The sequence below is a fragment of the Astatotilapia calliptera genome, chromosome 2, assembly GCF_900246225.1.
Source record: "Astatotilapia calliptera chromosome 2, fAstCal1.2, whole genome shotgun sequence".
Classification (NCBI taxonomy): domain Eukaryota; kingdom Metazoa; phylum Chordata; class Actinopteri; order Cichliformes; family Cichlidae; genus Astatotilapia; species Astatotilapia calliptera.
In genome coordinates this window covers 22,888,864-22,907,956 of record NC_039303.1, presented here as the reverse complement: position 1 = coordinate 22,907,956, position 19,093 = coordinate 22,888,864, and the positions used below count along the sequence as shown (strand labels likewise).

Sequence of the window (19,093 nt, the reverse complement as noted above, 5' to 3'; positions counted from 1 at the left end):
AGGGAGATGCAAAGTGAAGAATAGAGATGAGTGGCAGAAAGAGTCAAAACATGGGGCCTGAGAACAAGGTCAGCATTTTCTCTCCTCTGCGCTTCAATTTTCTCTCCCACCCCGCCGATCCCCGATCTCCCTCTCATCCAATTTTTCCCCTTCTACTCCAGCCTCAAATCTGATATTCATCACAGCAGAGTCCCTCAAACAATTTACCTGAAGTGCCAGCGACATGAAAATCGATAACTGTGATCCGCCATTTCTGCCAGGCAAACAGAAATGGAGGGTCGAGGTTGTGTGCGAGGGGGCTGCTTTTATTAATACTGCGTGTGCGCCGGGGTCAATCATGCCCGAGGTGGTGGAAAAAGGGGGAGGAGATGGAGGTGGGGAGAGCAGTGTCACAAAGAAGAGGACAAGATGAGAGAGAAAGAGAGAGAGGAAAATGCAAGTGACCGGGACAGAGCAATGCGAGGAGGCCTGAGAAGGGGCGGGCGAGCGAGTGGGTGGGTGGGATGGGTGTGCGTATTGCCGGGAGGAGGTAATTTGTCAAATTGGTTTTCACTCACTGCTTGGACTCAGAGCTGCCTGTCAACCTGGCAGACTGACAGTGTCAGATTCTCCCCGTGTATTGGCACGATACACGCATACACACAAATCAACCACACACACACACTTCCACATCCACACGGGCGAAAAGCTCACACCAAATGATGTGTCAGCGAAGCGCACTGCTCTTTCAGAGTGGAACGCATTTGCTGCTGTGCCCCAATTATAGACTTAGCTATTCATTATCGTGTGCTTTAATTGCTTTAGTAATACGTCTGGTAACATTTTACTTTATTTCATTATCTTTTTATAAACACAGAGTGAAATGATGTCCTCTGTCACGTCTGTTTTTTTTTTTAAAAAAACAACCATTAATTTGTTTTTGTCGTCAGCTCTGTAATGACATTTTTTAGTTTGTTTGTTAATTTCTTTTTTTTCTGCTTTTTTTCTTTTAAATTGGTGTATTGCTGCCTTAATCCAGTGGACTGCATGGATCCAACATGTTCCAACAATGGCATCTGTGTGAACGGGGAGTGCCACTGTAAGCCAGGCTGGGGAGGACTCCACTGCGAACTGCCCAGGGCCCAGTGCCCAGATCAGTGCCATGGCCACGGTGCCTTCATACCAGACACTGGGCTGTGCAGCTGTGACCCCAACTGGATGGGACCCGACTGCTCCATGGGTGAGTGCGATTGTAAAGCTGGTTCAGCTGCGAGAGTCAGATACATCGGGTAAAAATGGGGGTTGTGGGTTTGAAAGTTGGAAAGAAATAACTGCTGATTACCCTTTGTCCAAACATATTTCGCGGTCCCAGTATGGCTAATTAGTTTGCCATTTTATTTCATACTGTTCTGGTTTTCGAGCTACACTTGGACCAAATCTACCAAATCGTAAAAAAAAAAAAAAAAAAATTACAACATGCTCAGAAACAGGGTACAACAACTGTTGTGGTATCGAAGCCAAATTGGAACATGCAGGAATAAAAATGTGGCAAGTTTGTACTATCAAGACTATATAAAATTATCTCTCTCAGTAGACTGTCAGTGACAGTATGGTAATGACAGATTTTTATGGTTATCAGGGTAGTGCTTAAAATTCTAATTTGGGAAAGGCAGAACACTTTTATTTATATACCAAACTACAGTACTCTGGGTTTTGCATAAAAGGAATATGAATAAAATGACTCTGTCCCTGTGTTCTGACACATATTAAACATGGCTGGGCTTTCAGAGCATGTATAAGTTGCATCTACGAACCAAAAGCTTGGGCTTCAAACTGCTCGAAACTCCTTAATGATCCAAATACGGTCATGTCGGATACACTGTTTGAGTGCAGAAGCCCCGCCCACCTGCTGTTCAGACCTTCTGTTTATAGGGTCAGCCAATAAGAAAATACAAGCACTTGAAATTTATAATGTCTAAACAAGGTAGCTGTAACACATCTCAGTTCAGGCCAAAGTAAAACTTTTTTTAATCTTGTAGACTCGAAAGACTGTATGACCCAAGAGGTATGATTAGGCTGCATTCAGTGAGCTACTCAGAAATGAGGTAGGAATCCTAACTTTGTTAAGCCTTCGTGATTACTATCAGAATTTTTTTAATTGGTTATGTATTGCTCTGGGAGCCAATTCTGTGATTCTAGTACCGCGGAGATAATGGCATGCTAGTTCCAAGGCTTTCATAAGAATGTATTGGAGGTGTTCTTGCACTGCGGATAGTAACACATACAGTTTACCAAGATGGGATAGGAGGTTTCACAGTTCTTTATCTCAATAAAATGAAGCCGTTAAGCTTCCACTTTAGAAAGTAAGACAGCCACCTCCGTCATGCCAGCCTGGGAACGCTTCCTCAGGAGCACGACGAGAGCACCAGCATTTGTTATGAGAGAAGCAATGCTTAACTTTAATAAAGACAACATTGTTTCACACTGCAGGATCCCTCAGCAAGTGTGTATCAAAACGTCTGTACATACCGCGTTCCCTGCACACCAGGGGTCCTGAGCACACAAGCGGGATTGTCACATTTCGCCACATGCACTGTCGCCGACTGCAACATCTGAGCCTCTCAGACAGCGACTGTAATAGAAGCTCAGGAAATAAACCCTGTTGTTGCACTACTATAACTACTGATTTTAATTAAAAATACATGACAGAGAGTTGTGTTTTCGTGTAATGTGGATTTGATTGTTTTGAAGCTCAAGGTTCTCTATTTTTGCACTTGCCGATGTGATTTGAAATCAAATGCAGACAAATTTATGTTTTCTAGCTTCAAAAATTGACTAAAAGGATTGAAAATGAAGTTTTTGCAGATATTTTTTTCAGATACCACCATATTTACAGGCATTTCAAGTTAGGAACTGGTACTTTGTAACATTTGCTATTATGTTATTCATGAAAAAGATCATATATGTATCTGAACAGCAACCATGTTCACTGCCCAGTAGTGTCCATTATGAATACATATAGTCATGTGTTCCTGTGAAAAACTAAGTGCACCCTTACTGCTTCCATTGGAGTAAAGAGGGTAAGTAGCAGCCTGGAGCTGCTAATCAAATGCACCGGATTAATTGATCATCTGCAAATATAAGCACGTCTATAAAAGCACGTCTTTGCCGTTTCCTGCACTGGAGAATTCAGATCTTCCCAGGAGTAAGTGTCTCAGCAAAATTACCTCAAGGTCACATCATGCAATGCTTAGAGGAATTCCAAAAAAACTAAGAGCTACATCTCAGACTCTGCAGACCTCAGTTAACATGTTAAATGTTAAAGTTTGCGAGAGTACAAATAGAAAAAGACTTAATAAGACTGAACACTGTGATTGGCCTATTTAGAAAGATTGCCAGGAGAAAGCCTCTTCTCTCTAAAAAAGGATATGGCAGCACAGCTTAGGTTTGAAAAGCTGCATCTGAACAAACCACAAGACTTCTTGTGTCTTTTCCACTGAAGAATCGATGTGGAGATGTTTGGCAAATCCAAAAATCAACTGCCAAGTGTGGTGATGGAGGCATGATGACTTCAGGCTGTTTTGCAAAACAAGCCTGTCATCAAACTGAAAGGACAAGGACCTGGTCACCTTGTAGTCACTGAGTTGCCCATGACTCTGTGTAGAGTCTAGAGTCAAATTTCCAACACCTGAAGTTTGACCCAAACTGGTCCGTGATCCAAACTTACCAGTAAATCTGCGGCAGAATGGCTGAAAAAGCAAAGAATCAGGATGCTCCAGTGGCCCAGTCAAAGTCCAGACGTCAAGCCGACTGAAAAGCTGTGGGGAGACCTTAAGACAGTTTAAATGAATGCCTGCAAACCTCAATGAACTGAAGCAAAGTTGCAAAAAAATTCCTCCACAACAATGTGAACGACTGAGTTATACAAAACACAATTACTTCAAGTTATCATTGGTTAAAAGCTTTTGAATCAAGAGCTGTATTTGGTTTTTCACGTGACTGTATATGAAATTTTAGAATACTAAAAATAATAAATACAGGAAACACTGACTTTTGAGTCTAGCACCGTTTGTTTGTGATCCAAATCTTTTCTCCTTCAGAGGTCTGCTCAGTGGACTGTGGAACTCACGGAGTGTGCATGGGCGGAGCCTGTCGCTGTGAGGAAGGCTGGACCGGTGCAGGCTGTGACCAGCGTGTGTGCAACCCTCTCTGCATCAAACATGGAACCTGCAAGGACGGGAAGTGCCAGTGTCACCAGGGCTGGAACGGAGAGCACTGCACCATCGGTGAGTGTGTTCCCGTGAGCGTGTGTCTGGAGGTGTGTGTTTGACGTGCGTGCCTGTGTGTCAACACGTGGGTGTGCACAGAAACACCAGCACCCAGTCAGACTAAAATGGCAGCTCCTTTATACTTTCTTAAAGGAATTTGGAAATCAGAAGTGGAAGCAGGAGGAAGGCCATGGGGAATTGAAGAAGGGGCTGACGTAGAAGGTGGGCGAGCAGAGAGAAGAGGTGCAAACTTCTTAGAAGTGGGGGTGGGAGATTACACAAGAGCAGGATTTAGCTGTTTTATGCTGCCTCTCAACTGCAGACCCCAGGAGTTTTAGTTTTTATGGCCTTTGAAACACCAAAGTTATGTGATGAAAGGCACAAAACAAAATCCCCACTTCACCTCACTGCGATCAAAAAATAACTCTCACTTTGTTTATGGTGTGTGCATGCACACAGTTGCGCTAGAGTGTGAGTGAGCGTTTTTGTCAGTCAATCACTGTCTCATATTGACATCACTGTCACTTTGGATGGATGAGTGCCAGATTCCTTTGATTCACCGTCAGTGCTTTGAGACACAAAGTCTCATTTCCTTGTCACCAAAAGCACTGTGATTGCAATCTGATACACACACACCAAACAAAACACCAATATATATATATATATATATATATATATATATATATATATATACACACACACCTACACACGCATAGGCACATACATATGCACAGGGGAATAACAGTTTATGATCTCCCGATTTCCCCCATCAGAAAGTAGGGCAGCTTTGACTGCACCATCAGCCCAAGATGAAAGAGTTATCAGGCCTCAGCTTGGTGCAAAGCACACTTCACTAGCACCAGACACTCTCAGCGTTAGCTTATCTCAGCTTGCCTGTTATTCATTTCAGCTCTGCATGATGTTGCTTGCATTTCTTTCAGAAAAAAAATACTCTCCCCATCTCTTACCTTTTGCACATTTTCTCCCACTGCAGACCATGGGAGCATGGTTGACAAAGCAGGTACCGTATCTGACTCTGGTGTTTTGTTTCTTAGCCTGTGGTGGTAGAAGCTAGCTGCTGCATTTGTGGGTTCTTGGCCTGGCTTGGCTCTGTAGACTCTGTGGTGCTATCTGTCCGTAGATTAGGGCTCCAGCCTCAATGATGACTCCCTACATGTAGTGCACTCCCATTACAGCAGTGGACTACAGCAGGGGTTAGCTGTCATTGAGCCTTGATGTGTTGTGGGGTACCGTAGAGCCTAGTGTGGTATCAGCAGTGTCGAGGGGCTGTGCTGTGAAAAGTGTGATCGTGCATGCGTGTGAGCGTGTTCTCCTTAATATTTCCAACGTGGAGCCTGGAAACACAAAAAAAACACTCAGGTATTCCACTCATGTGTTGTGTAAACACAATCTGCTTCACACGAGGAGAAAATAATGAAAGTTGTAAAAAAGTTTGGAGGTAATTGGTGTATTTCATAACCCAATGATGCAGGTCCTCAATGTGGTGTCAAATACATACAGAACTGTTAAGTGTGTGTGTGTGTGTGTGTTTACATTTGGGTTTGTGTGGCAAGTGTCGTGGCCATGGTAGAGTGGCTGCTAAATTTATTTTGTGCACGTGTGTGTGCTTGATTATGCTTGTGTGACTGAAAGGGCCTACAGTATTAATTTAAGAATTTCTGATTTTCAACATCCCCGCCAAAACCACACCAAAGCAAAAAAATATGCCGTTTAGTCAGATCACTCAATAATAAACAGAATAACAGCTGAGGTTAACACACAGAGACGAGTTTGGGTCTGAGGTGAGTTGTCTCACACGCACAACAAGAATGCTTAATAGATAGCCCCGCAGCTGAACCTCTGCCGGGTTGCACGGAGCGGCACAGATTGCCTGACAGTACAGGTCCCTGGAGCGCCGTTGAGAGTGTCCTCTCACCCTCTACGCTTAATGGAATAGCTCTCATTGTTTTATGAAGAGCCAACCCAGAGAAAAGGTAAATTGCAGGGTTAAAAAGGGAGCAAGAGGCAGGGCGCAAAAAAAAGAAAAAGGAAGAGACGGAGCCAAAGGGAAGCAGAGAGGCAGGTCAAAGAACAATTTGGAATAAAGCAATCAATGTAATTTCAAAGGTAGCTTGTTAAGAATAGGAGAAGCAGCTAAGTGGGGTATATTTGAGAAAGTACAGCGTTATCTGGTCCATCTATGAGCTCTGATCGCGGATTTATGGCTGTGACCTTTACTTCATGACCTTTAAAGGAGGCAGAGCTGGGTACAAGGGGAATGGAGAGAAAGGTGGAACTTTTCAGTACAATGTCTCAACTTACTTTCTTTCATACACTTTGTTCTCATTCTATCTGTCTCTATCTCCGCCTGCCTCCCTCTCACTTCATCCTTGGAGTCCTACACGATATCTTTCGAGTCATATGCCCCACCATCCACACCCACACCCACAGACACTGCACACCACATAATGTGTGTGTGTGTGTGTGTGTGTGTGTGTGTGTGTGTGTGTGTGTGTGTGTGTGTGTGTGTGTGTGTGTGCTCACCCATAACCCAAGGCAATTTCTTCTCCTTTTTAGGAGGATTTCATCAGAGTCCAACCACATTACTGGGGAGGGTGGACTTAATAGTTTCTGAAATCCCACTTTATTCTAGTTAGTATGAGGGGGTATCGACTGGGTCCTGGCATTAAAGAGAGAGGAGCCTCGTGCCGGCCTGCCCAGGCAAGCCAATCAATGCCCGCTATGGATTGTCCTGTCCGGGTGCTTCATAAGTATTTGGCTGCTTTTAAATGGCAACTCCATTTAACAGGCAATCACTGCTAACTGCCTTTGTTCCCCGAGCTCAATACTTGGGGACAATCTATTCCAGGCTGACTGTTAATACAGCATCATGAGCAGTCCCCTGATGCAGAAAATGGTCATAATTAAAGATAAAACCTTTGATTTGAGTCTTCGTGTTGAACTGAGTAACGTTGTTAAGCTCGCCCGGCTCCCCACCTCTTCCACCACAAACAAGATGGTGCGCCGTCTTTCTCTAAAAGTCCTTTTTTGACTTTCCCCCCTCATCGTCTGTTGGTTGAGACATATGATAAAATGCCAATCGGGGTGAAATGCCTGTTAATTTAGCCGCTGCCACGGTTTAGATTGCACTATTTGTATTCATAATGCATGGCTTTATTGATGCAGCGATTTGTTAGAGGGCAAAATTCTACAGTGCAACTTGAGTGAAAATATGTTCATTAATCTACTGAGCAGGACTCAGTGAAAAGCATTTCATATTCATAATCTCTTACTGGGTTATTTTGTCCTTCCTCACTCTGTCGGCACAATAGTACCGAGTGAGAAATGTCAGGTCATATCTCCAGGGTGTGTCGTGCTAGGCGTGTGCGTGCGTTTGCGAGCGAGAGCCTTTTCGTGCATGCACGTATTGTTTTATCAGTCAACCCTTTTCTTTGCCTTCGTCTCCCGTGGGTAGACTTAAGAGTGTCGCACCCCGCTCCCTCATTTGTTTAAGAGGAAATCACTGTGACAAGTTTGTTTGGGGCTCTTTGTGCTGCTGGAGAAAACATTGTCATTGTGTGTCATCATGCCTTTTTTTCCACACCCCTCCCCTCCTTGATAGATTATAATGTGGCAAACAGACAGTTTTGCATTAGAGAGGTGGGATTTCGAAAGATACGGGAAAGTTGTAAGGGAAGCCAGGAGTTAAAGGCTTTTTTTCCCCTTTAAATGGCATTGATGGGGTACGTTGTCTCAGCATGGGTGCAAATTATCAAATGGAATCGAATGATTTTTAAAGAAAAGTTTTGATTTTGTGGCATTTAGGAGATATTAAATGGTCCCAATTCGGTGAAATTGTCTTAATATAGGAGTCAGTTAAAAGGAAGAAATGAACATTTTGTGGAAAATTGATGTAGTCTCAGGCCTATCTGTTCATCACGAACGACCAGCCATTTGGCTAAGATTAGCATCAAGCCAGGAAAAAGCTAGCTTCGCTGTACAATGTGCAAAACTGTCTCACTCTGGTCCACAGTTTGTCTTTGTCCTGTCTTCCTCCCCTCACCCCTAACCAGTCGCAGCAGATATTCCCCCCCCCCCCCCCCCCATCCTGGTTCTGCTGGAGGCTTATTCCTGTTAAAAGGGAGTTTTTCCTTCCCACTGTCACCAAGTGCTTGCTCATAGGGGTCATCTGATTGTTGGGGTCGTCTTATTGTAGGGTTTTTGCCGTACAATATAAAGCACTTTGAGATGGCACTATACAAAAAAATAAATAAATGAATTGAATTCAAAACAACTTATTACACGGGGTTATGCATGAGGCTTGTTTGTGCCCTATAGCGCTATAACTTTCTGGATTTTCTCCTGGATTCCTGGCCAACACGCAGTCACAACACTCCAGGAAGTCTCTGCTGCCTGGCAAGAAATAATCCCACACATACCTTCCTGTAAAATGACAAAATGCAAGTTTTCGCACTCCACTTTTAGCATATAACATGTTATTTTGTGCAGTTTTATCAGAACTGATTGATGGATATTATAACATAAGTGCCAAGTTAGCTGTTTCCCTGCTTCCAGTCTTTATGTTAAGATAACTGGCTGCAGTTTACAGCCTCACATAGAGAAATATGGCATGTATAAAGCATACACATATATATAGCATATATAAATATGTATATATGATATAAGCCTCCAAAAGTTACCAGATAATATTAAAGTGAGAAAATGTCACTTTCCTCTATAATTGCAAATTCCCTTATCCAGAGCACCTCAAAACGTCCGCTCTGCCTTGCCTTAAAGTCACTCCTGAGTTGAGGGTGCCCTTGCTATGCTAGTTACAGAACTTACTTGGCTCCAGGGTCGTAGATTCTGGTAAGGGTTTTTTGCATACGCCGAAGCGAAGGTTTATTAGTTCATGGACTGCCACCACACAGACACACGCATGCACGCACACACTCTGTCAAGCATAATCTCATTCTCTCATGAGAAAGCATTACTCTCAGGCCATCAGAATCCCATTACCTACACTGAATCATAAGTAAGAGAGAGAGAGTGAAACTGCACCCGAGAAAGAGAGAGAGATGATCGGGTTGGGCTCCATCCAGTAAGTGAATAAAGTGATCTATCCACCTCGGTCCACACACACATATACACATACTAGGAGGCATCCCTCAGGTGCAGAGACATAAAGATGGAAAGGTGTGCATGGAAACTGACCTCCTGATTGGAATTGATTCCTGAACAATCAGCACTGGCAGTATGCTACCATTATTTGGTTACCACACTGAGTGTGACTCATTGATCTATCATTACCATATGAGCATATGTGTGCGTGCGTGTGTTTGTGCGTGCGTGTGTGTGTGTGTTTTCATCTGTGCATCATTAATGATAAAACAAACATCACCTTGTTTCTCTCCCTCCCCCCCTCCCTCTCCCCTCTCCTGTCCTCTTCTCACAGATGGCTGTCCTAACTTGTGTAACGGTAACGGCCAGTGCACCATGGGCCAGCAGAGTTGGCATTGTGAATGTCAGACGGGGTGGAGGGGCCCTGGTTGCAGTGTTGCCATGGAGACCTCCTGTGCCGACAACAAGGACAACGAAGGAGGTGAGTTTGGGTGGGGGGGCGTATAGTGCCTTAAGAATTCAATTAGCAAAATCTGCTTCTTCAAAGAAATAAAGGATGATGGAGAAAATAATAAATTAAACAAAATATAAAATTAAGGTCTCCTGAGAAGAGCCTTGATTGTGGATGGCAAAATTAAACTTTCCTAAGTGAAAGAAACAGATTATTCAAAGCTTCTTCTTTTTTTTTCGCGTCCCTTAGAGCATTTATCATTGCTCTTCTTCTATCAGATGGACTGACAGACTGCATGGACCCAGACTGCTGCATCCAGAGTCCCTGCCAGAACAGCCCCCTGTGCCGGGGCTCCCGGGACCCTCTGCTAGTCATCCAGCAGAGCCCGATGTCCCAGCCACGAGTCCGCTCCTTCTACGACCGCGTCAAGATGCTTGTGGGACGGGACAGCACCCACATCATCCCTTTGGAAAACCCGTTCAACTCCAGGTATGGCAGGAAATTCAACCGCTAGCAACTAAGGCCATATCTTAAGACTGTGACACAAAAGAGCCGTTCACAGAAACATTACAGATCTCATATTTTAAAATATGAGAATAATATGAAGTCACCGGTGAATATCTATACATACAGTGTAGTGATACTGTTCTGCGCCCCACAAACTAGCAATACAAGCCAATAATGAAAGTAGGAATGCAGGATAAAAGCTTTGATCATCTACATTTACTTTGTCTTTCGTTGGTGTTGCAAACACTGTAACATTGTGTGGTGACTGTGCATGACTGCAATCTGACTGCGAATCTTAAAAGATTTGACATTTAAGTGAAAAAATACGAGCCATGGAAAATTTCCAATCTTTAGATTTCCAAAAACAAATATCAAATAGACTTTGAAATGGTTCGTACAGCTAGCCAAGACCTTAACAAATCCCACAGCCAATTGCTGGCAAGCCAAGATTCCCCATAGATTTAGAAGAGCTGTGAAGCGCTGTCCACTGTGTTGATTTTCCTCCGAATATATTTACACATGCTGACATCGGACGTTTCAAAGAAAATAACTTATCAAAGCGACGCTACCCTGAAATGTTTAAATGTTAATCTGCGTCTATTAGTTCTCGAGAATGCAATCTCTCGCCCGTACTTAACAATACGTGCACATCCCATCTATATTGTCATGGTTTGTTTACGTGATTGACACGAGCTCATCTAGACGGTGGGGGTAGCTGATTGTTTCTAATTAATGAGTGGTGGAAGAGCAGGGCAATAATTGAATGGGCAAATTGGATGATTGAAAGATGGAGAGATTAATCAAATCAGATGATGGATGGTTTGGGAAGACTGGTTTGACAGGCTGACTTTCGCTCCCCTCACTTGTGTCTCCTCTGTCTTCTTCCAGCTTGGCATCTCTAATTCGGGGTCAGGTGTTGACTACAGATGGAACCCCTCTGGTGGGGGTGAACGTGTCTTTTGTCAACTATCCCCACTACGGATACACGCTGACACGGCAGGATGGAATGTATGTACAACAGCCACCCAGCACTCCTTGCTGAAATATGGAAACTACCTCACCACATAGGCTCTGTTATTAAATCAGATTTGATTAGATTAGGTTAGAAAACTGATCCCACGAGAAGGCAGTGCTGTTGGTGGAATAAATAATTAGATACATGAAAGAAAAGGAGATTTCAAATAGCAGAGCAGTAAATGTCTGTAACAAGAACAACACAACTGAGGATTGTAACACTAGAATCTTCTCTGAAGTGAAACTGCTAAAAAGAAAAACACATGTACATTATAGCAAATGCAGAGGAAGAAAGGGAAAAACAAAGTGCATAACGCAATGTAGGGTTTAAATTCTTCCTTCTACTTCATTACCTCTTACTTCTTCCTCCTGTTAAACTTGATTTGATTTCGTGATTTCACATGTGATTTTCTTTTTCACTGTAGCGATCAAAGCAAGGTTGAATCAAAGCCTTAACAGCTTAATTTTTGAATTTCTTAGGGTTTTTTTTCTTCTTTGATAGCCACTTTCCAAACACACTTAGTTAAGTCATCTTACATGTCTTTTTAGTTCCTCTGCAGGAATTCCAGCTTCTCGGCTGCTTTGATTTGACTTCTCTGTCCAATTTCCCCCCCAACAACTTCTATTGAATTTAAGTCTGGCTGACATCTCTAACATGTTATTTCAAAATTTGATTCACTGGTTCTTCAGCCTGATCTCCACGCATTAAAAATACATTTTTCTCCTCTCCCTGTCTTCTGTCATATTCTTTAAGCAATCGCCTTTTATCATTTGTTTCTTTGCAGCGGTTTCTTCGAGAAATATGCAAACTTCTTGTAATGTTTAATTGACCTTGAATTCCAGACGCGGTCTTCAATGAACACGTCTGCGTCTGGTCTTGTTTGGTCTCGCGGATTCTATGTTATTTTCTCGCAGCTCTTCACGCAGCTCTGGCCGTTTCCCATAAGACGTGTCAATTGTGTGCGTGCGTGCGTGTGTGTGTGTGTGACCTTTTCCTCTACTAATCATTAACCTACAGCTGTTACCCATAATTTAGTGACAAAGGGTAAAAGGATAACATCTAATAAAATCACTTCTGTTATGAGACGTGTGTTCTAACGTCGCCTTGTTCATATTTCAGAGCAGACCGATGGCTAGGTTGGCCTTCAACTTGTCACCTTGTTGTGGTCTGTGTACTGTTTTTTTGGACCGTAATTAATAATGTCGGAATATTTATTTCAGGTGTTTTGTTGTTGTGGAGTAATTGCTGTGTTAAGCTCTGTTTAGGTCTAAGTAACTTGGCCTGTCCATCCACCACGGCACTCCCCATGTATACCTCATTCCCGTCCTCTTCTCGCAAACCTCTCCAGGTTTGACCTGATAGCTAATGGTGGTGCATCACTGACCCTTCGGTTCGAGCGCGCCCCCTTCCTGAGCCAGGAGCGCACCGTGTGGCTGCCCTGGAGCCAGTTTTATGCTATGGACACTCTGGTGCTTAAGACAGAAGAGAACACGATCCCAGGCTGTGACCTGAGCGGTTTCGTCAGGCCTGACCCACTTGTGATTGCATCCCCTCTCTCCTCCTTCTTCAGCTCCAAGCCAGGGGAGAAACCCATCATACCGGAGACACAGGTGCAGTACCACTGACCTCTGGCTGCCGGCTAATCTTCCTTCTGGTTCCCTCGCTCTCTTCCCACTCTCCTGTATGCTTATCTTTTTGTAGCTCTCTTTCTCCTTCCGCTTCCATAGTTCCCCCATTTTATTCCCTCTTTCCTATTCCTTTATTTCTCCCATTGTTTTTTTGCCATTTCTTGTCCTTCAGCCATCAGTGGAAGCGTGACCCCCATTACTCCCTCTTTCTCTAATCCTCCCTAATCCCTCTCTCCCGCCATCCTCTCTTTGTCTTCCAGGTGCTGCATGAGCAGATCGAGGTGCCTGGCACAAGTTTAAAGCTGTGCTACCTAAGCTCCAGGACCCAAGGTTATCGCTCCCTCCTCAAGGTCACCATGACTCCAGCTGTGGTGTCCATGGGCCTTCTGAAGGTTCACCTGATGGTCGCGGTGGAGGGCCACCTCTTCCAGAAGTGGTTCCACGCCTCGCCCAACTTGGCATATACCTACATCTGGGATAAGACAGATGCATACGGGCAAAGGGTCTACGGGCTTTCCGAAGCTGTCGGTAAGTGGAAGGGATGGATGGAGGAAAAGCTGTGCTGGCGGGCACAGATCTTTTTTTTTCTCCCAGCCTTGCACACCCTGAATACATTAGACACTTTACCACTAAGACAGCACTGGTTATGACAGAGGGAGTGGGGCTAATTAGTGAGCCTGAAGGAGAGATAATACACCAGAAACCCAGCTTGGATCCACTTCGCAATATGGCCCCAGTGAAGGGCTCTTTTTTTTTTTTCATATGTCTATTTTTCATTGAAGCCGCGTTTGGTTCAGTCAGCCAGCCGTAACTGTGGTGAAGGGTTATTAACCATCAGGAGGAGTTAGCAGTTAACTACTGGAGCAGCAAGCAGGAGTCCAGGGGAGCCTCAGTGCTATTACATTCTGCTGTCACAGTCGCTCACAGATGCTGTCAGCCAAACACTGCTGTCAGGCCACAGATGCAGTGGACATCTGGGGCTTCAGTGTGGAGGGGCACACTGTTTGGAAAATTGCATTCGCTGAAAGATCTTAAATGTCCCTTGAGTAGGAGCAATTTTCCAATTCCTGGAGAATATAAAGGACATACGTGGCTGATGATTAGGTTATGTTTTGCTAAGCATAGATACAGACACAGGTATACTGCATTACTGCTTGTAGTGAAGCTGAAAATGTGCTGGCAGCAGCACTCTCTTTAACTCAGGAGGGAAATGATGTGTTAACACACTTTTTTCCCTTTAACAAGCAGGAACACAACAGCACACCCATGAAAAAACCCCAAAAACAAGCACGTAACACAAACACTCTCTGAGTAGTCTTCAAAAATACACCTGATCGCAACTAATTTCCCTTAATTGTTCAATTTATTTACTCAAATTAACCGTGGCTCAGTCAGGACGCGAACACAATCAGGGCATTATTTTTCCACGAGCAAAGTTTTTACTGTTGCAGCCAGCGTGGCCTGCAGGTTTAAAGGGCAATCTTTCCAATTAGCAAGCTTTTTAATTGATTTAACAGCATGCCAGAGTGTTAGTAAGGTGCGAGTGCAGGTTTTGGTACAGGTGCTAACTAGCTTCTCTGTGTTTCACACCTTAAATGAACTTAGGAGATTATATTTTGATGAAGTTTCACAGCCTCTCTTCCTATGTTGTTTCTTAAATGATTCTTTGATGTTTTCTCATCCCTTTATTTTGCACGTTCCCCTCCACCCAACCCCACCCCTCTCGTTTCTCTTGCCTCTACTCTTTCCTGCATGTAGTGTCAGTGGGCTATGAGTATGAGTCATGTGCCAGTCTCATCCTCTGGGAGAAGAGGACGGCCCTCCTGCAGGGCTACGAATTGGATCCCACAAATCTGGGCGGCTGGTCGCTCAACAAGCACCACATACTCAACACACGCAGTGGTACGTATACACACACACTTACACACTCATAGTTATGCAAAAGCCTTTTCTGTTTGTCCCCTGTTTTGCCTTCCAGTTTATATTTAGCCCGTTCCCTGTGTGTAGCAGGTTTACAGTACACAATGTGTTATTGTCTTGGTGGTGCTGGTGGAGAGGGGTTAGACCACACTGCGCTTCCTCTAGTTGAAGTTGCCAGACTTTACCTGTCAGTGAGGATTTTCACAGGAAGTGTTGTCTCACCTAGTTTGACTCCCTCATCCACTAAAAGTGTGCACCGACCAATCAGCAGCAGCTACTAAAACAGAGACAGGTGGTGTGGTTGGCAGAGACACCTTTGCCAAAACTTAGTTCAGGATCGCTTGAGTGGTATTCCATAAGCTGTATATAAAAGATAGATGATCTCACCTATTGGTTTGTGAACTCCAATTGTGAGGCCTTAATTTTAGCATTATGGCCATTGCCGTGTTGGCGCGGGATCAGCTAGTGCCAGTAAGCTCGGTTACCAAGTCCGTGTCGTTTCCTCGAATAGACAGAGATAAATGTGAAATAATACTAGAATTTCATTCATTAAAACTGGAACTTCGGCTTCTTGGACATGAGCTGAAATAATATTTGTCACCGCAAACCCAGTCGTGAAATCCAGTTCAGTGAGTTGAATTAGCTGATAGCTAACAATTAAAGGGAACTGTAATTTTGTTTTGGGGTTTTTTGGCACTTTTATGTTGGCTTCGTTTTTCAAACCTTAAGGGTTGCCGCTTGGTTTGAACGAGCTAATTAGCTCACTATGCACAACTTCAGCCGAGGCTAAAAGCTTCCAGGTATCAAATTAAAAAAAACATTGAACAAGATAAATTTTGCATTCTTGATGGCTCCACCAACGAGTTAAAGGAAACCATTTCTACATCGGGGTGGATGTGATTGGGGGTAGCTGATTCCACTGTTACCTGTGGAATAATGAGCCCTTATCTGCTTTTGATATATCTGTTTGTCTTTTGTTGTTCACAGGCATCCTTCACAAAGGCAGCGGGGAAAACATCTTTGTGACAGAGCAGCCTCCAGTAATCACGAGCATCATGGGGAACGGCCGCAGGCGCAGCATCTCGTGCCCCAGCTGTAATGGCCTCGCGGACGGCAACAAGCTGCTGGCTCCGGTTGCTTTGGCAATGGGCATCGATGGCAGCCTGTATGTCGGGGACCTCAATTTTGTGCGCCGGGTCTACCCATCTATGAACACAACTGGCATCCTGGAACTGAGGTAAACCTCCAGATCTATGGGACAGTAAATTACGAATTAATAGAATAGTAATCAATAGGAAAGCAGTTGTGAATTTAGAGGTTTCTCTATGTTGCAGATATATTGAGGTAAGTCACCAGGAAAAGGAAAAATTGTGGATAAAGACTGGATGTTTTCAGTGCTTACAAGATGTTAGATGAAAGAAGTGAGGTGAGAGACTTGGACTGGCAAGAAATATAGACTGTGCTAGATAACATTTCCCCAGGGTGTTTTTACACATCTTTAAATGTTGCTCTTCACACCACTGCCAGCTTTGTGTTGCTCTCTGTAGGTTGCTCTGTGCAGACTGTGTGAATTAACATTTGTTTTGCTGTGCTTCTGTCTCCCTTTCTTTTCTTAAAGGAACAAAGATTTCAGACACAGGTAAGAGGCTCAAGATGAGAAATTAACAACATGCCAGCAAAGGAAAAAATAAATGCAAAAGCGCTTCAAAGTATCATTTACAATGTAAATCCAGGCTGATTTTATAATTATACCTGTTTTGTTTTTTTGTCTTTTTTTGCTTCAGTAATAACCCAACCCATAAATACTTTATGGCTGTGGATCCGGTATCTGGGGCGCTGTTTATCTCAGACACAAACTCGCGACGGATTTACCGCGTGCGGTCATTAACCGGTGGTCGTCTGCTGTCGGATAATGCTGAGGTCGTGGCGGGGACCGGGGAGCAGTGCCTGCCCTTCGATGAGCGCTGTGGCGATGGTGGAAAAGCCACTGAAGCTACACTTATGAGCCCCAAAGGTGAGCCACTTAGGGGGAATTTCACGTCACAGTTAACTTCATATTGTTCAAATTGCATTTTCTTGTATTACAGTATAAAATGTGGATACAGACTCTTAAGACATCCTTCGAAATGAGTTTTGTTGAGGAGACTTTGTGATCCACAGTTCAGTTCACAAGACGTGTAATTTAAGGGTGCTTACATTTTCACTGATGAGGTTTTTTTTTCATAATGCGCCCATCTTATGACTCAACTAAAGCAGGACAGAGACAGAAGGAGGTTATAAACCAGGTTAATGTTAAACTTATAATGGGATTATTTTTGTGGATCATTGGATCTCAGAACACTGTGACACCAAACTGTCAAGGATGTCACACTGTCACATTTCTTGTCATGTGTGTACATGTAGCACCACAGATGTTAGAATATATACACTGTGTGCATGCAAGAGTGCATGCATGTGTGTGTGTATGCACGGTTCATGAGATAAGATGGGACGATCGGGGAAGACAATGAACTGCTGATTCTCTCTTACCCGTCACGCAGTCAGAAAGCGTCAGTTCCTCCCTTTTCCTGTTTCTTCTCTTCCTCCAGCTCTTCCGCTCTTTTTCCTATTTATCTCCGTATCATTTACTCTGTGCACCCTTCGCTGTATCCTCCATCTGTTGTTTACTATCCCAGTGCATCTAGAAGTTATTTCTGGGCACACTTTACTTGAACAGTCACACCTCTCTGAGCGTCTGCTGTCTGATAGACTGACGGGGTGACACCAACCCAGTGATAAAGGATAAAACAGAGAGAGGTATAAACAAGTCGAAAGTTGGGTGTCAAAAAACAAAAAACAAAAAAGAGATCAAGAGGAAACCAAGGAAGGAAGAGAAGCGCAAGAGATCACTCGCCATTCTAGATGATCTGCGTGCCGTCTGCGGTTGCCCTCTAAGGGGAGTTCAGCTCGGCATCCCAATGACTCATCCCAAAACTAACATTTCTCAACAGTTCAATGCCCATTCCATCTCTGTGTTCCCTCTCATTCGATGAAGCATTGAGCAATTGAGCGGCCCGGGCTGCTATTCATTTTCAGCGGCTGAAAGAGTGAAGTTTAATTGACTTAAAATGTCTATGGGTATGGCCCCGCAGTGTTTGAGTTATGAGTCGTCATTCACGGTGTTCATCTCCCCCCGCTGACAGGTATCGCAGTGGATAAAAACGGGCTGATGTATTTCGTGGACGCCACCATGATCCGCAAGGTGGACCAGAATGGCATCATCTCTACTCTGCTGGGGGCTAACGACCTGACCGCCGTGCGGCCTCTGAGCTGTGACACCAGCATGGACGTCAGCCAGGTGGGGAAAAAGAGACAAAAGCCGACGGTGTGATTGATGATGATCTAAGAGCTCCCTTAGTGCTGAGCTATGATGACTCTGTGGAGTAGAGCCAGCCGGGAGGTCAGGGAGAAACTGATTTAGGGAGGGATTAAAGAGTCAATGGATAAATGAATGGATCAGAAGAAAGTGAACACTGCTGCAGTCACTTAAATGAATAAGAGACTTGTCTGAACCTTGGCACCCTTTCGGTATAGATACCGTCTCACAGATCGTATAACTTCTGTTTCTGCCCATCAGGTGCGTCTTGAGTGGCCCACAGACTTAGCCGTGAACCCCATGGACAACTCTCTGTACGTCCTGGAAAACAACGTCATTTTACGCATCACTGAGAACCACCAGGTCTGTACATACAGGGCTGCAAACCCATTAGAGTGCACACTCACCATAGGCTTTGACAAGATTTCGTCCCAATTAGCCTTCCTAAAGCCAATTTAGAAGTAAAAAGTTCAAATTCTAAGTTTTGCAGGAAAATTACTGATTAATTAGTTCTAGGAAGATACTACTTACTACTTTGGAATCTTATGTTGGCATCCTACTTTTTTGGATCATCAATACTTTCTGCATTGTTTCCTAAAGGTGAGCATTATAGCGGGTCGGCCTATGCACTGCCAAGTGCCGGGCATTGACTACAGCCTCAGTAAGCTGGCTATACACGCCGCCCTGGAGAGTGCCACAGCCATCGCCTTGTCCCACACCGGCATCCTGTACATCGCCGAAACAGATGAGAAAAAGATTAACCGAGTGAGACAGGTATGCGGTTGTCTGGTTGTTTCTTTGTTCAAAGTGTGGGTGTTTTTTATTTATTTATTTATTTGTTCATTTATT

The 19,093-nt window shown here is 44.0% G+C and overlaps 1 protein-coding gene across 11 annotated transcripts in view; it reads left to right on the top strand.

The window, feature by feature from the left end:
• The window catches only part of tenm2a (teneurin transmembrane protein 2a), a 230,994-nt gene that overhangs the window by 201,658 nt on the left and 10,243 nt on the right, over nucleotides 1-19,093 (top strand). For 9 of the 11 annotated variants that reach the window (XM_026188674.1, XM_026188666.1, XM_026188662.1 and 6 more), the window contains 15 exons: nucleotides 1,019-1,219; nucleotides 4,080-4,265; nucleotides 5,242-5,268; nucleotides 9,703-9,849; nucleotides 10,098-10,308; nucleotides 11,215-11,334; nucleotides 12,690-12,951; nucleotides 13,230-13,497; nucleotides 14,728-14,871; nucleotides 15,877-16,126; nucleotides 16,508-16,528; nucleotides 16,674-16,903; nucleotides 18,072-18,226; nucleotides 18,506-18,607; nucleotides 18,845-19,018. In XM_026188674.1, the coding sequence (XP_026044459.1) occupies nucleotides 1,019-1,219; nucleotides 4,080-4,265; nucleotides 5,242-5,268; nucleotides 9,703-9,849; nucleotides 10,098-10,308; nucleotides 11,215-11,334; nucleotides 12,690-12,951; nucleotides 13,230-13,497; nucleotides 14,728-14,871; nucleotides 15,877-16,126; nucleotides 16,508-16,528; nucleotides 16,674-16,903; nucleotides 18,072-18,226; nucleotides 18,506-18,607; nucleotides 18,845-19,018 (2,498 nt within the window). The remainder of the gene's footprint in view (nucleotides 1-1,018; nucleotides 1,220-4,079; nucleotides 4,266-5,241; nucleotides 5,269-9,702; nucleotides 9,850-10,097; nucleotides 10,309-11,214; nucleotides 11,335-12,689; nucleotides 12,952-13,229; nucleotides 13,498-14,727; nucleotides 14,872-15,876; nucleotides 16,127-16,507; nucleotides 16,529-16,673; nucleotides 16,904-18,071; nucleotides 18,227-18,505; nucleotides 18,608-18,844; nucleotides 19,019-19,093) is intronic. The other 2 variants (XM_026188681.1, XM_026188654.1) reach the window with 1 other exon arrangement.